Consider the following 16866-nt stretch of genomic DNA (forward strand, 5'->3'; position numbering starts at 1 on the left):
AAATTAAAACCATAAGAAAATCTGATATCATTACATACCTATTAGGATGGTAAAAATTTAAAAGACTGACCACACCAAGTGCTGATGAGGAGGAACGAGAACTCCCATACACTGCTGGTAAAATGGTTTAACCACTTTGAAACACAGTTTAACAGTTTCTTTAAAAGTTAAACATATACCTACCATATGATCTAGCCCTTCCACTCTTAGGTATTTATCCAAGAAAGCTTATGTCATATAAAGACTTGAACACGCATGTTCACAGCAACTTTGTTTGTAATAGCTCCAAACTGGAAACAACCTCCATGTCCATCTATAGATGAGTAGATAAATTGTGGCAGATTCATAAATGGAACACCACTTAGTCCTATAAAGGAACAAACATGTAATAACATGAATGAATCTCAAAAAATTATGCCAAGTGACAGAAGACAGGCAAAGACTACATCCGGTATGATTCAACTTATATAAAACTCTAGAAAGTACAACTAATCCACGGTGACAGAAAGGAGATCAGCGATTGTCTGGGATCAACGGTGGGAGGGAGAAGAGGGAGGAATTACAAAGGGGCATGAGGAAACTACTGGAAGTAATGGAGATGTTCACTATCTTGATTGTGGTGAGGGTTTCATGCAGATAGACACGGGTCAAAACTTATTGAGTTGCATGGTTTAAACACGTATAGCTTATTGCAGATCAATTATACCTCAATAAGGCCTTTACTATGTAGATATACACCCACACACATACACAGAGTTTCTCAAATTTATGTGACCATGACCCCTTTTCCCTGCTCTCTTATTACCCAGTTTGTAGAACCATAGCATATTCAATGAGACAGACCTAGGACTGATCCTGGCTCTCATACTGGCTATGTGCCCTTCAGCAAGTGATTCGTGCTTTTAAAACCTCAGTTTTCTCATCAGTAAAATGGAGCTGTGGTCAGGATTCAAGTAGTGAATGTCAAATGCCCACCACATAGTACAGTCTTGAAAAACTTTAATCCACTGATCACTCCAGAAATCAAACCAGCCATACTGATGGTTTCCCCAATTGCATTAACTTTATTTGGAGCTAGAGAAACCAGCACTCAGTCATCTGGAGTCCAAAGGTCCAAGAGGAAAGACATTGAAATGCTTAGCACTGCCCTGCAGGCCCATCTGCTCTGCATTAGCTGGTTTTCCTCGGTTTATTATTCCTGGTGTTAAATCTCCTCCAATTCTTGTGTGAAAAGTTCGGACGCACAATAACCTCTTTATCACATTTTCAAAATCTGGGCCTGTTCTGGAAAGTTTACACCTTTTTCTTGTTGCCATTGTTTTCATGTGGATTCAGATTTCTGAAAAAAGGCACTTGGAACATTTTACTGGAAACATTTATGTGTAAGCTGGATGCAGATAAATATCATTGAAGAATGAAAATGAGATGTCAGAGGAATTAGAACCACACCACGTGGTCTCTGTGTTGTTCCCCAGCTGTGGTTTTGCAAGGAGGACCCGAGGCTGAAGCTGGTGGTCAGAAGCCCAGGGCTGATCAGTCCCCTCCCTCAGCCTCTCTCTTTTGGGGGTAGAAACTGAATAATACCAAAAAGAGAAACAGAAACATGCCAATGTTAGGATATGGAATAAAAAGCACACATAACTCTGCAAAAATAAATATATCATAATAACAATATTGGTAACCATTCATTGAGTATTACTTGTATGCCATGCTTCGTTTGCTAAGTGCAATTTTATTTAAACCTCACAATAAGCCTATGAGTTAGGTATAGAGTCAGTGAGGACTCTTTGAGGCACCAAGTGACAGAAAATTCACTTCAAGCTGACTCATAATATAAAAGAATTTTTATGGGGTATGTCAATTAAAAATCCAGATTTAGTTCTGGCTTCAAGTGAGACTTGATCCAGCAACTGTAAAAGATATCCCCAGTGACTCAGGTTTTCTCCTTCTCCTTCCTGCTTTCTTATTGGCTTTCTCTTTGGGATTCATGCAGTCAACCTAGAAGTTCCAGGATTTCCCGTGATGGCAAAATGAAATATCAAAAATACAGTAACAGAAATGAAGAATCCCTCTGATGGGATCATTTAGTAGACTGGACATGACTGAGGAAAGACTCTTTGAGCTGGAGGATATGTCAACAGAAACTTCTAAAACTGAAAATTAAAGAGAAAAAAGACCAGGGAAAAAAAAGGAACAGAATAACCAGAACTGTGGGACAACTACAAAATGTGTAATATACATATAATGGAAGTACCAAAAGAAGGAGAGACAGAAAGGAACAGAAGAAAAATTTAAAGTAATAATGACTGAGAAATTGCCCCAAGTTAATGTCAGACACTCAACCACAGATCCAGGAAGTTCAGAGAACACCAAGAAGGAAAAATGCCAAAAGAAAGAAAGAGAGGAAGGAAGGAAGGGAGGGAGGAAGGAAGGAAGGAAGAGAAAGAGAGAATGAGTCCCCCGGGAGCAGGGTAAGGTATGGAGACAGCCAGAGCTTACCTGTACAGTGACTTGATCAGTTCAATAAAGTGTACACCTTAAAGAAGAGAAAAAAGATAAAAAGATAAAAGAAACCATACATCTAGGCATACTGTATTCAAACTGCAGAAAATCAAAGATAAAGAAGTAGATGAATCCACTATCAGAGTTGGAGACTTCAACACTCCTCCATTAGAAATGGACGGATCCAGCAGGCAGTAAGGATGTAGCTGAACTCCACAGCACCAAGAAGCCATTTCCAAAAGCGAACAACAGGAGACAAAGAGCAGGCAGAATGTTCCATGAGTGGGCCCCAGGTCTGCCCCCTGGAAGGGGCTCCCCAAACATTGTTTTTTGGGATCTTGGCCCCACGCTCTGGGGGATGCTTCCTTCCCCGTTGTCCTCCTTGGCCATATCTAGGTCGGCCATTGCTGGCTCTGCCTTCCCTGGGGCTGCACTAGGACACAAACCCTGTGCCACCTCCCAGATTCTCTTGATGGCATCCTTCCCCCATGGTTCCAGGAATCCACCCTGAAAACATCCTTCCAAAGAACAAAACAACATATACACAAGGCCATTCATTGCAGCCCTATTTGTAATCACAGCTCAACTGGAAACAACTCAAATGTTTGTCAGTAGGGGTCTGGTTGAATAAATTACATCCATGCAATGAAATTCTGATGCAGCTGTAAAAAGAATGAGGAAGTTCTCTGTGCAATGGAATGATCTCCATAATATATTGTTAAGTGAAAAAAGCAAGAGGTAGAACAATGCACATAGTATGCCAACTTTGGTGTAAGAAAAAGGGGAAAATAAATACATGTGCTTATTTTTGCCAGAAGGAACACTGAAAAATGGGGTAAAGACTGTCGGGAGGGAAATGAGATTTCTCTAAGGATACCTTTTAATACTGTTTTGACTTGGAACTGCACAAATGTTTAACATATTCAAAAATAGTTACATCAGAAAGGAAAAAATGCAAACCCCCAAACTGAAGGCAGAGCTCTGAGGATTCAGTGATCATTAGGAGTTGGTGAGCAAGGGAAAAAGGAAAGCCTTCAACCGACAGGGGGTAACGTGGCAGGAGCAGGTCTAGGGGGATCAAGATTCAGTCTGGGACACGCTGAAGTCTACGTGCAATTAGACATCTAAATGGAAATGGTGAACGGGCCGTTCGGTGAGTCTGGGGACCAGAAAGGAGATATAAAATGAGCATCGTTGGCACGTAGTGGGTGTTTAAAGCCATGAGACAGGATGAGATCGCCGAGGGGATGCAGATAATACAGAGGAAAGGCCTTGAGCCTGAACCCCAGGGCCCTAGGTTGTCAGCAGTCAGGGAAGCGAGGATGCCCCAGCCAGCGAGGCAGGAGAAGTGGATTCCAAGTGAGGGGAGGGGGTTCCTGAAAGACAAAGGGGCCACATGTGTGAATCAGGTGAGACCCAGTGAGACCACCTGCCTTAGCAATGGACCTGGAAGAGCAGTTTCCAAGGAGGGGTTTAAGGGGAATGGAAGCAAACATGTCAGGGACAGTGAGTATAGTTATCTTTTTTTTTTCTTTTTTTGGCTGCATTGGGTCTTCATTGCTGCCCGAGGGCTTTCTCTAGTTGTGGCGAGCGGGGGCTACTTTTCATTGCAGTGTGCGTGCTTCTCATTGCGGTGGCTTCTCTTGTTGCAGAGCACGGGCTCTAGGCGTGCAGGCTTCCGTAGTTGTGGCGCACAGGCTTAGCTGCTCTGCGGCATGTGGGATCTTCCCGGACCAGGGATCAAACCCATGTCCCCTGCATTGGCAGGCGGATTCTTAACTGCTGCGCCACCAGGGAAGTCCCAGTTATCTCTTTTTTTAAAGTGTTCTCTAAAGAGGAATAGAGAAACGGGGCGATAGGTGGGGGAAGATGCAGAATCCGAGAGCTTTATGTTTTGACACAGGAGCAGTATCAGCACCCAGATGGTGATGATCCAGCAGTGAGGGGAAAACAAGATTGCCAGAGAGAAGGTGTAATTATATAACCTCTAGGAGGAGGAAAATGATGCTTCGGGAGGCAGTCAGCAGGGGCTGGGATGGTGACTTGCCAAGGTCACTGGGCAGAACGTGACCCCTACCACGAACTCCGTCATGTTACGCAGTGAGGACCAGCCTCTGGCTCTGCCCATAAATGGCCACAGACCTGGAGCAGCTCTTGCCTCCCAGGGACAATCAAAGCAAAACCACCTCCATCAATCAGCGCCCAGATTAGATATGAACGGCTGAGGCCTTGCCAACCAGCTCCAGGTCTGACAGCTGCCTGGGAAGATCGGAAGGCTCTTAAGCCCCAGCACGCCTCTGAGAGCTTCCACCAAGCCTCTGTGAGAGCAGCCACATTGCTCACACACAGCCGTCCAAGGTCAGAGGACAGGGGACCCCACAGAACCCACCACAACTGGCAGGCAGAGCATCACAGCCAGGACCTATACAAAACTCAGAGATGGGATGGCCCAGGGATAAAAGTTCTCCCTCTCTCCTTACAGCTGCAGGATCTGCATGCTGGCCTATGGTGATACTGCACTTGTAAAAAAAAAAAAGGGGGGGGGGCACAGTTACCCATACCCCCTTGCAATATGACTTTGCAACGCTTCTCATTAAAGTGGAGCCTGTGTCCCCAGCCCTTCAATCAGGGTGGCCCAGTGACTTGCTTTGACCAACAGAATGTAGTGGAAGCGATGGTGTGCAGGGTGGGAGCCTGGGCCTCAAGGTCTGCAGGCTCTTACCTGCTCCCAGCCCCCTGCTACGCTGCCCGTGAACAAGCACGCGCTCCCTGCTAGACTTGGGCTGACCACACAGCAGAGACCAGCCACCTTGGACCCTGGACCAGCCAGTCTCAGCGGACACAGAGTTGACTCCGGGTGCATGAGTGAGCCCAGCTGAGATGGGAAAAATGCCCAGCGGATCCAGCCCAAAGGGCCACCCTGCAGAGTTGTGAGCTTGATAAGTGGGGCTGCTTTAAGCAGCAAACATTAACTGATACATCAAACCGATGTCCACAGGTGACAGGAAGAATTCAGTCACCGCTGGTTGACAACACATCTTTGGTGAAGGATTATTCAATAAGACTTTAAACCTCGATTCTTGGCACAAGAGAGTGTGGGCTGAGGCCAAGCGTGGGAATGGAAGGCAAAGCCCCGAGGGAAGGACCAGCAAGGGTGTGGTGGGCCCAGAGGTGCACATGCAGGACGGCACGCCTGGGCAGCCCTCCGAACCACACCCCGGATCAGGCCTGCAACCCCACGCCTCTGCCCACTAGCCCGACACACACAGGCAGGAGCCCCCTGGAGCTCACATCACCACTGCAACCCCAAATGACCCCTTCTCGAGAGGTCACAGGCCCCCTGTTCACCAGAGTCTGGACGCCATGGTCCTGCAGTCTGGAAGCTACGATGAGGAGCAAGGTGGACCTTCAGGCCAGTCATCCAAGGGGCGTGGGGAAAAACACCCCCCCCCCACCTTCCACTGCCAACACAAGCTGGAGAAAGCTGCAGGGGAATCAGAGTCACAAGACAAGAGTAAGGGATTCACTTAAATCAAGAAAGCAAAAGGAGACTTCAGAGCAGAGATGGAGGATATTGCTAACAATTTAGCGTGAATTTGAGAGGGCCCAGTGGAAGGTCTGGAATCATTAAGTTCAGGGTTCAAATACTGCCTGCTGGATTACTGGCCTACAGCTTCTTGATGTCCATGGTGACCCAGCTTCCTCACCTCTGCCTGTTCACGAAAGTTGAAGAAAATAAGGCATGCATGGTGCGGAGTGTAAAGCGAGTCAGCCAGGGCCAATTCGTTTCCATCCTACTGTTCTGACACCTGAAGTTTCAACCACCGCTTCTGATGATCAAAAATGTTTCAGGGCTTCCCTGGTGGCGCAGTGGTTGAGAGCCCGCCTGCCAATGCAGAGGACGCGGGTTCGTGCCCCAGTCTGGGAAGATCCCATATGCCGCGGAGCGGCTGGGCCTGTGAGCCATGGCCGCTGAGCCTGCGCGTCCAGTGTGCTCCACAACGGGAGAGGCCACGGCAGTGAGAGGCCCGCGTACCGCCAAAAAAAAAAAAAAAAAAAAAAAGTTTCAATGACCATCTTATCTGGTCTTTCTGTCTCCTGATGCACTCTCCCTCCTCTCCCTCCCCACCCCATCTCTGGTTATGCAGTGCTAGCAGATTCCATTACTCCCAAGGAAAGAACCCAATTGTATATCATCCACCACAAGACCATGAGGCTCCTGACATTTTCTGATCCTTGCACATTTTCTTGCTCAAGCTTCTATCCTTGTCACAGCTCAATAAAGCCCAGTTTCACCTTTTAAAACAACTAAAGGTAAAACCCTAATGAGTCAAATGGGACAGCAACACCTACACCCCTGGGAGGGCTTGAACAAGTCAGTGGGTCCTGAGTCCCTCATGCTGTGAGAAGAAGATGCTCCATAAATGCTCTCTTCCTCCTCCTTCTCCGTCCTCCCTCTTTAAAGGGGAGTAGTGAGCTCTGTGGGTGCCCTGAAGCGAATCTAACATTAGCTATTAGCGTGTGTAAAAGAGGAGAAGGCAAATAGTCTTGTAAGAGCAGAAGGAGGGAGAGAAGGAGGGAGAACGAAACAGAGAAGCAATCAAAGGGAAAGACATCAGCCCTGCCCACTTCCACGGGATGCAGAGGTGGCCCTTTCATTCAGGGACACACCTGCCAGGCAAACAGATCTAGACAAATGCAAAGGGAAACTCATTCCAGCCATGAGGGCAACCTGCCTTGTCCTTTGATGGTCAACCAAGGACTGCCAGCCATCAGGAACCCCACCAACAGAAAGAAAAACATTCACAAACAGGACAACTAGACCCAAAGAAAACAGAGCTGTAGGATGAAGAAGGAAAAAAAATTTTTTTAATTCTAATTAGTATTTTCAGAGAAATTTAAGAGTAAGTTTCATTAGAAGACTACTTCAGTTAAAAAAATATTGAATTTATTAACATCACAAATGTAGAACCTTATTTAAGTTCAGCTTATTAATCTCATTATTCTAATTATAAATCTACCAAATTTCAAGCAATTATTTTCAGAACGTTTTTATAACTTCATTAAGTTCTCTTTATATTTGAAATTGCTACATTAATAAATTTATCATACTTTATCTTATTTATAAGCATTTCATGCATTCACCTGACTCCAAAAACCTTCCAAGTACTTAAGTATTTCCTTATTTAACCAAGGTTGATAAATCTAACTGATAAAACTTAAAATATGTATCTTCTATGTTAAATATTCTAACGTTGTTTATAAACAATAAGGTTTCAGCTTAAAATCACAAATCTAAATCAATGCTTCAATTATAACTTTTAAAATGAATTCAAGGCTAATTTATTAGCTAATTTAGTATGCCAAGTTATCTTAAAAATACAAATAACCCGGGACTTCCCTGGTGGCACAGTGGTTAAGAATCCGCCTGTCAATGCAGGGGACACAGGTTCGATCCCTGGTCTGGGAAGATCCCACATGCCTTGGAGCAGCTAAGCCCATGCGCCACAACCACTGAGCCTGTGCTTTAGAGCCCGCGAGCCACAACTACTGAAGCCTGCGCGCCTAGAGCCCGTGCTCTGCATCAAGAGAAGCCACCACCACAATGGAAAGCCCGCGCACCGCAACTAGAGAAAGCCCGCGTGCAGCAATGAAGACCCAATGCAGCCAAAAAAATAAATAAATTTATTTACTTTAAAAAATATACAAATAACCCTAAAATATTAGGACCATGAACTTGCTTCACTTCGACATTTATATTCAATTCTAAATTCAGAATCATCCTAGAGAATGATTATGTCCTTCTAAACAATTTTTGGCCAAGCCTGAGTGTTGAATTAACCTGTGGGAGACTTGGTTTCTCCTCCTAAACTTGGGGGTGTCCAATAGGGTGAAAATCTCAGCGTAGAGACTGTGAGAGCAGGTGTTCAGATGCTGCAGGGGACTTGGCGAGCTGTGGCTCTTTCTCGGCCCGAGTCCTGCTTCCCTGAGAGCCCAGGGTGTTTTGGCATCTGACCCTCAGGCCCAGCCCCCAGCTCCAGAATAGGCATCCCCCAGGGCTGCTCGCTGGGAAAGACACCTGACTTCCCAAACCCGAAGACATGGAGGGCCCTGGCGCCTCTACCCCTTCTCTGCTGAGGAGCTGCCCCCTATCCAGGCTGGGCCCCTAGACTGGCCAGAGGCCTTTCAGTGCCTTCACTGGTCCTGGGAGCAGCCTCCCACACACTGCCAGTTTGGACCTAGGAGTAACTTGACTTAACTGTATGAAGGAACAATTGGGGCCAGAGGAAACATATATTAGAATCAGAAGGCAAGTCCAGGGCAAAGAAAGAGAACAGAAATAATCAAGCCACCAGGGGCAGCCCAGTTGCTCAGACTCTCTGCAGTTGAAGCCTTGGAATCTGTATTTTAAAAGCTCCTTGGGGGACTTCCCTGGTGGCGCAATAGTTAAGAATCCACCTGCCAATGCAGGGGACATGGGTTCGATCCCTGGTCTGGAAAGATACCACATGCTGCGGAGCAACTAAGCCCGTGCGCCACAACTACTGAGCCTATGCTCTAGAACCCACGAGCCACAACTACTGAAGCCCGCACACCTAGAGCCCGTGCTCCACAACAAGAGAAGCCACCGCAATGAGAAGCCTGTGCACCACAACAAAGAGTAGCCCCCGCTCGCCGCAACTAGAGAAAAGCCCACACATAGCAACGAAGACCCAACGCAGCCAAAAATGAATAAATAAATAATTTAAAAAAAAAGAAAAGCTCCTTGGGTCATTCTAGTTTTAAGAGTTATGAAACGTGGGACCTAAATTTGGCACCAAGCTTCCACGTGGCCAAAGCGAAAAGGGAAGCATGTTACATGATACATAAAATAGTTCTTGTTGCCCAAAAGAGAAAATATACTGAAACTTTCCCCAGCACTTGTCTGTAAAATAGATTTCTTACATATTGGTGACTCGTAAAATAGGTGTAAAGAACATATAATCATTGATTCCCTGAAGTTCTTTCTTATGGTGGCCTTTGAGTAAAGCCTAAGGCACAGTCTGAAACACAGATGAGCAAAAGCAGTTCTGCAGGGACCAAGGAAACATGGGCTAAGCATTCTCCTCCTGTTGGTCTGAATACACCCAAAGAAAGAAAACTTTTTAAAGCCTTTTGACGGCAGAATCTTTTTCAAACAAAACCTAATGTAAAACCTCAATATATAAAACAAATAAAAGTCAAGCAGCTCTAAGTGGAAAGGAGGCCCAGAACCCTGCGTTTTTGTCCAGCCCCTGCCCCTACCAGGTTCCCTGAAGCACCCCCGTCAGGGAAACTTACAGTTGTGATGGCAAACAGGTCTGATACACTGTATGAACTCAACTGATTGGTAGTGGCCGTACTGAGTTGATAAGTATTTGGATAAATTGTTTGCATTAAGGGCCCCAAATCTTCACACCCTCACTGCAGTCACACCCTTATAAAGTGACTTTTTGAATCCTCCTTTCAACAGATGGTGTGATTTTCCCCATCCCTTAATTCTGAGTTTGGCTTAGGTTGTGATATAAGCAGAAGCTTCCAAAAGGGCTTGCAGGTTGCCATTTCTGCTCTTGCATCTGTACCTTTTTACCGACCACGGTCCTTGGACTCGTTTAATCAGTAGAAATTGATGAGGCCATATGAGAATTTCAGGCAAGGCTCTATTGGGACTCGTGTTGCAGCACAAGGGAGTGAAAGCAAGTAACAAGGTGCCCTTGTTCACAAAGGGGGCTGGTCCCTTAAATAGGGTGAGGTTAGGGGCAAACTGGTGGGTTGGGCCGGAGCGGTGGCTTAGGTGATCTGCTCATCCTCTCGGTGGTACTGTGCGCAGGGGGCATGTGCAAGTACCCTGCTTTTGCTCCCGGCACTTCAGAAGGGGCAGTTGGGTTTCGGCCTTTTTGTATCACATTGTTCATAGCCCCAACAGCTCATGCACACAGTTATTTTTAGTCCCTTATAGTTTCTTGTATTCTGTTGCTCCAGGAGAATTTGTCCAGGTACAAGTACTGCGGCACAGGGTCCCAGGTCCCAGCCCATCTCAGATCCCTGGCATGGTGAGTAAATGGCCAAGCCAGGACTCGAAGCCTGGCAGGCTGGCCCCAGAGCCTGCACTCATAGCCAGCATGCAATGTCACCTCCCCAAGAGATTAGGGGAACTTAAGCTCTTTGGACAGATTCTTTCCCTGGGCCTAAACTAATCTTCAAATCCAACATGGCTCAGTCCCAAAAGAAAAACACATCTAGGAAAGTAGGAGTGAAAACAGGGAAGGTCGGGGACTTCCCTGGTGGTCCAGTGGTTAATACTCCCTGCTTCCAATACAGGGCACGCGGGTTTGACCCCTGGTCAGGGAACTAGATCCTGCCTGCTGCACAGTATGGCCCCCACCCCCCAAAAAAAAGAAAGAAAAAGAAAACAGGGAAGGGATTCTTTCCAGTTGTACTCATTTCTACTGGTGTATCCTGATCAGTTGTGATGTGTTACAAGTAATTGGTTCCTTAAAATATTAACGTCTGTAACTAACTGACTTATAAAACAAATTAAACAAAGTCCAGGTTCTGCCCATAATTGGGTTCCTCTTGTTCCCCTGTGTTCCCATGTGCCTCCTCAAGAGAGAAAGAAGTCTTTAAAAATTTTCCCAGTCTTAAAAAATTTTTTTCTTTTTAATTACAAAGAAGGTACTGGTACATTTTCTCTTCTTTCTTAATTCACTTGTCCATCCATTCATTCATTTATATTCAGTAAATGCTTATTGTGTGCTTACTACATATGCTAGGTCGTAAGGACACAACCATGGACAAGACATAATTTGCCTGGCCTCTTGGAGCTTTCATTCTAGTACAAAGAAAACAACAATTTTTACTGAGGGTAGGCAATACTTGATGCCATAAAAAAAACTAAAGGAGGATGTGGAATACAGATTGGGTGGAGGTGACCAGGGAAGACCATTATGACCACTATTGTGAATTAACTGTATACGCTTCTAGTTTATATTTATTAAAAATATGTGTATCTGGGCTTCCCTGGTGGTACAGTGGTTAAGGATCCACCTGCCAATGCAGGGGACACGGGTTTGAGCTCTGGTCCAGGAAGATCCCACATGCTGTGGAGCAACTAAGCCCATGTGCCATGGATGCTGAGCCTGGGCTCTGGAGCCCGCAAGCCACACCACCTGAGCCCATGTGCCACAACTACTGAGCCTGCACTCCAGAGCCCGCGAGCCACGACTACTGAAGCCCACGTGCCTAAAGCCCGTGCTCCACAACGAGAAGCCACCGCAATGAGAAGCCCACGCACCACAACCAAGAGTAGCCCCTGCTCGCCGCAACTAGAGAAAGCCCATGCGCAGCAACAAAGATCCAAATCAGCCAAAAATAAATAACTAAATTAATTAATTTAAAAAATGTGTATCTGGAACAATATGTAATAAATATATACTAAATATAATCACAGTGCATAGGAGACCTGCTTCTGGGAGGATGGAGTAGACATACTTCTCCCTAGTCCTCCCAAGTACAACTGAAAACCCTGGACATTGATATAAAACAAACCTAAGAAGACTCTGAAAGGTAGAGAGGAGGAGGCAGACTGGCCAGGACGCTTGGGACCTGAGGAGTGACATGCCATGAGTTACTGAGGCTTTCTCTGCCTCATATACAGCAGACTTGGACCTGAAGAAACTGGCTACCTGGAAACCGGTAGCAAAGGACCAGGAAAGGGGCAGCCTAGCAAGACACAAAGCTTTTAGACAACCATGGCTCCACTCTAGCCACACACCAAAAAAAAACCTCCAGCAAAAAACAATGTGACCCCCCTCCCACCCCTGTCAGCAAAGGCCCATTGGGGAGCCTAGACCTCTAACAACTGCCAAGCTATAAGGAAGGACCCAAAACTCATGCAGGGTGATGTCAGAGAAGGCTGAGCAGGAAGCTGGGACTTTCATCCCTGGTGGGTAGCAATGAGACCTCCCAATCCCACCCATCCCCATGATGTCAGCAGAGACCATATGGGAAGCCTGGACTTCCACCCCCACCAGCAGCAACTAGGTCCCCTCCCCTTTCCTGCTGGGGTAGAGGGAGAGGAGGCCCAGGGGAGAGTGGACTTTCACTACCACCCAAAGGTAAAGAGGTCTCCCTCTCTACCACCCCTCCCATGGTTCAGTGGAGGTCTAGTGGGCAACTGTTAACTCTACATCCCCACCCAGCAGTGATGAGGAGACCCTCCCCACCTTGGGTGTCAATGAAGGCCTAGTAGAGAATCTGGATTTCTATCCCATCCTTTATCTGACAAAGACTTTAAAGCAGCCAGCATACATATTCTTCAATGAGCATTACAAACATGCTTGAAATAAATGAGAAAACAAGGTCTCACCAAAAAAACAGAATATCTCTGCAAAGAAATAGAAGACATAAAGACCCAAGTGGGAATTTTAGAACTGAAAAATACAATGACTGAAATTAAAGACTCAATGGACAGGTTCAACAGCAGAATGGAGGGGACAGAGAAAAGAGTCAGTGAACTTGAAAACAGAACAAGAGAAATTACTCAGTCTGAACAACAGAGAGAAATTAGACTGGAGAAAAAAAAATGAACAGAGCCTCAGGGACTTGTGGGACTATAACAAAGGATCTAACGTGTCATTGGAGTCCCAGAAGGAGAGCAGGGAGAGGAGAAAGAGAGTAGGGCTAAAAAAATACTCAAAGAAATAATGACTGGGACTTCCCTGGTGGTCCAGTGGTTAAGAATCCGCCTTCCAATGCAGGGGACGTGGGTTCAATCCCTGGTGGGGGAACTAAGATCCCACATGCTGCGGAGCAACTAAGTCCACGTGCCACAACTACTGAGCCCGTGTGCCACAACTACAGAGCCCACACACCACAACTAAAGAGAAGCCTGCAAGTCACAACTAGAGAGAAGCCAGCATGCCATGACGAAGAGCCCACATACCGCAACTAAGACCCGACACAGCCATAAATAAATAAATAAATATTTTTTAAAAAGGAAAGAAATAACGGCTGATAAGTTCCCAAATTTGGCAAAAGACATAAACCTGTAGACTCAAGAAGCTGGGCAAACCCTAAGATAAACCTAAAGAAATCCACACCAAGACACTACATAGTCAAACTTCTAAAAACTAAAGACATCACTTTATCCTGCAAAAATAATATTTTTTTGCATGTGTCAATTTTCACTAAGTTATGCTACAGTAACAAATGATCCCCAAATCTCAGTGGCTTATAATAATAATAATTTCTCACTCTGTTACATGTCTGGTCAATGTGTCACTATCCCAGGGTCCAAGCTAAAGGAGAACCCATTACCTCAGTCTCATGGCAGCGATAAAACAGCAATAGCTGAACTATGCAAGGGCTCTTAAAACTGCTGCTCAGATGTGGCAAAGTCATGTCCACTCAAAACTCACTGACTAAAGTCACACAGCCAATCTCAGTGTTGGTGGAGAAATGTATTTCCACCCACTACAACAGTAGGTACTTCAAAGTCAGATAACGAAGTATGTGGATGCATAACCCAAATATAGGGAGGGAGAGAAGAATTGGAAACAACAATCCAATCTACCACAATCTGCTCACTGGGTCACAAGGATTCATTTCCTTCCTGGTTGCCCGTAAATTACATTAATTAATGCTCCCAAAGACTTCCCAAAAGTCTCACCCAATCATAGCATCAGACATAATGTCCAGGATCTCATGAGCCACACCGGATCCTGAGTTAACTTTTCTTGGAAACCTGGAATGAAAAAGACAAATGATATGTCCTACACACTCCCAACATACAGTAGTGGAAAGAGAAATGACAGACATGGAAACACACTACACATTCCCCATTTAAAAGGGGAGGGCAGCCCAATCTGGGTGTGAGGTAAGCAAGAAGCAGCCTTCCTGCAGCAGAGGAATAAGCAATTGGAAAATTATAAGAGATGTACCCATAGCTGCATTTTAACTGCATTTAATCGTCAGAGTAAAATTTTAAATGGCCATATTGTTTACTGTCATATGTTCACATATGTTTGGCATTTGGACACTTCTGAAGAACATAACCACAAAAACAAAGCCTGACTAAAGAGGATCCCAAAGGAAGGCACCAGGAAATTTTATTATTACAATGGCCGGAGGATGGAAGGAATGTCGCGGCCTTGCCTGCACCCTCACCCGCCCCCCCACTGCCACCACGGAGAGTATGCTTCAGGCATAGCTATTTCAATGCAGCTTTAACACGTTAACCAAATATGGGTGAAGCCCAGCTTTGAAACAGTGTTCTAAGAGTGTACTGACTCTGAATGCTCACCCATGCGTCACATCTTTGGAATGTTTGGGGAAAGGGTGCCAGACAAACCTGGCACACAGTCTTCTGAAGTGTGTCCGTGTTTGGCAACCAAAGGCTGTTGAGAGAAAGACAGGTTGGTCCTGGATTGTTCTTTCCAGTGTGCTTACAATATGAATAGCAAGACCGTCATGGAGTACTGAATGAAAGTGACTAATTACACACAACCTAAATGTTCAACAGTAGAGAACATGGCGTTAAATGATGGACTATTGAGGGTAAAATATTAGGCAATTAAAAATGTTTTCACAAGGGGCTTCCCTGGTGGTGCAGTGGTTGAGAGTCCGCCTGCTGATGCACGGGACATGGGTTCGTGCCCCAGTCCAGGAAGATCCCACATGCCGGAGCAGCTGGGCCCATGAGCCATGGCCGCTGAGCCTGTGCGTCTGGAGACTGTGCTCCGCAACGGGAGAGGCCACAACAGTGAGAGGCCCGCGTACTGCAAAAAAAAAAAAAAAAAAAAGTTTTCACAGAAATTTTAATGGGCCTTAATAGAAACAGAATTATAAATGTAGTCATGTGTACACACACACACACACACACACACATGGCCTATCCTTCCATACATCCATTCACACATTAGAAAAATACTCAATAATTAAATGCATAAAAAAAAATTTCCAAATGCTTAGCCATTCAGCTCTCTTGACAAATAGTTCCTCATTATATTCACCCAGATACAACATAAATTCTTAACTATTTTGAAATAGATTTCAATTTAGGAAAAAACACAATAAGCACATTTATATAGTAAATAAACTTTATTTATCTGTTCTTCTGAGATGACATTGCCAACAGTCACAGATTTGCATACGATACAGTTATGTATTGACTATTTACAATTTACAGTAGTATTTTTTCCTCTGAAAAATATAAGTACAAAAGCTAAGTAAACAATGAGGTACTGCCATTTGGATTTATCATATGTCATAGCTTAAAGAACTAGTCTTTAGCAAATATTCAACAAATCAATCTGGATAAAATAGTCAATTAAATGCTCTAATATATCAGGAAAAAAATCCACTAAGTTCCACCTCAAAATGTATTGCACAAGTCTTTTAAAAAAATCACCCTAAAAATAAATAGGAAAGGCAAGCAGTTCTTTAAAAAGAGGGACAAAAAGAATGGAAGAAAGGAAAATTAAATGAGCCCACAAATCAGGTTAAGTTATTCAAAGTATCTTTTAAACAACATAAAACTCTTCCCAACAGAAAAACTGAAGAATCCCCCCCCCACCAAAAGCTATCACCGTTTCTCCACTGATATAATCTATTTTAAAGGCAGTCTGCAATCTTTCTGTGGCCAATGTCAGATTTTTCTTGGTCTTCTGGCTACATGAGGGGCCCTGAATAACAGCTTCGTTCTCTAAGAACAGCAAACGTGCACAGTTTTCCAGGCCTGCCCAACATCACTCTCCCCACTTCTTCAAGATGAAGGTCGGAGCCATGACTGGAAAAGAAAAAGGGTGAGGATAAAGAAAGAAAGAAAATGACATATGTACACTACTATGTATAAAATAGATACCTAACAAGAACCTACTGTATACCACAGGGAACTCTACTCAATGCTCTGTAGTGACCTAAATGGGAAGGAAATCTGAAAAAGAGGGGATATAAGTATCTGTGTAACTGATTCACTTTGCTGTATACCTGAAACTAACACAACATTGTAAAGCAACTATACTCCAATAAAAATTTAAAAAGAAAGGAAGGAAGGAAGGAGGGAGGGAGGAAAGGAGGAAGGAAGGGAGGGAGGAAGGAAGGTAGGGAGAAAGGGAGGGAGAAAGAAAAACCTTTTAAAGCTAACTTTCTGTGAGATTTATTTTTTCAAGTTAAAGTAAAATTATATCAAGATTATATTCTATGGTCTGAGGACTGAAGCAGAAATATTCTAAATATTAAATCCTAAAGGAATCTTTTAAAAATTACTGTTCTTGGAATGACCTTTTAGTCAGCAGTCCTGGAAAGTAGTATTTTTAAGTGAAATCTGGAACTGCAACCTTTCAG

General features: G+C 44.7%; 1 protein-coding gene and 1 long non-coding RNA gene across 6 annotated transcripts in view; both read right to left on the bottom strand.

The window, feature by feature from the left end:
* Positions 1–799: 799 nt before the first annotated feature.
* On the bottom strand, positions 800–14267 carry LOC309813646. The gene is made up of 3 exons (XR_014295530.1): positions 14192–14267; positions 2500–2536; positions 800–1573 (listed from the first exon to the last, which is right to left on the bottom strand). It is a non-coding gene; the product is annotated as an uncharacterized lncRNA (long non-coding RNA).
* A 1335-nt stretch (positions 14268–15602) lies between these two features.
* GOLGA4 (golgin A4) overlaps positions 15603–16866 on the bottom strand; it is a 111986-nt gene continuing 110722 nt past the window's right edge. For all 5 annotated transcript variants that reach the window (XM_082639861.1, XM_082639860.1, XM_082639859.1 and 2 more), the window contains one exon: positions 15603–16309. Coding sequence is in view for 1 of the 5 variants with exons in the window: in XM_082639858.1 (XP_082495984.1) it covers positions 16286–16309 (24 nt within the window). In the remaining 4 variants the exon portion in view is untranslated. The remainder of the gene's footprint in view (positions 16310–16866) is intronic.

The sequence above is a fragment of the Mesoplodon mirus genome, assembly GCF_964341445.2.
Source record: "Mesoplodon mirus genome assembly, chromosome: 12".
In the NCBI taxonomy this organism is placed as follows: domain Eukaryota; kingdom Metazoa; phylum Chordata; class Mammalia; order Artiodactyla; family Ziphiidae; genus Mesoplodon; species Mesoplodon mirus.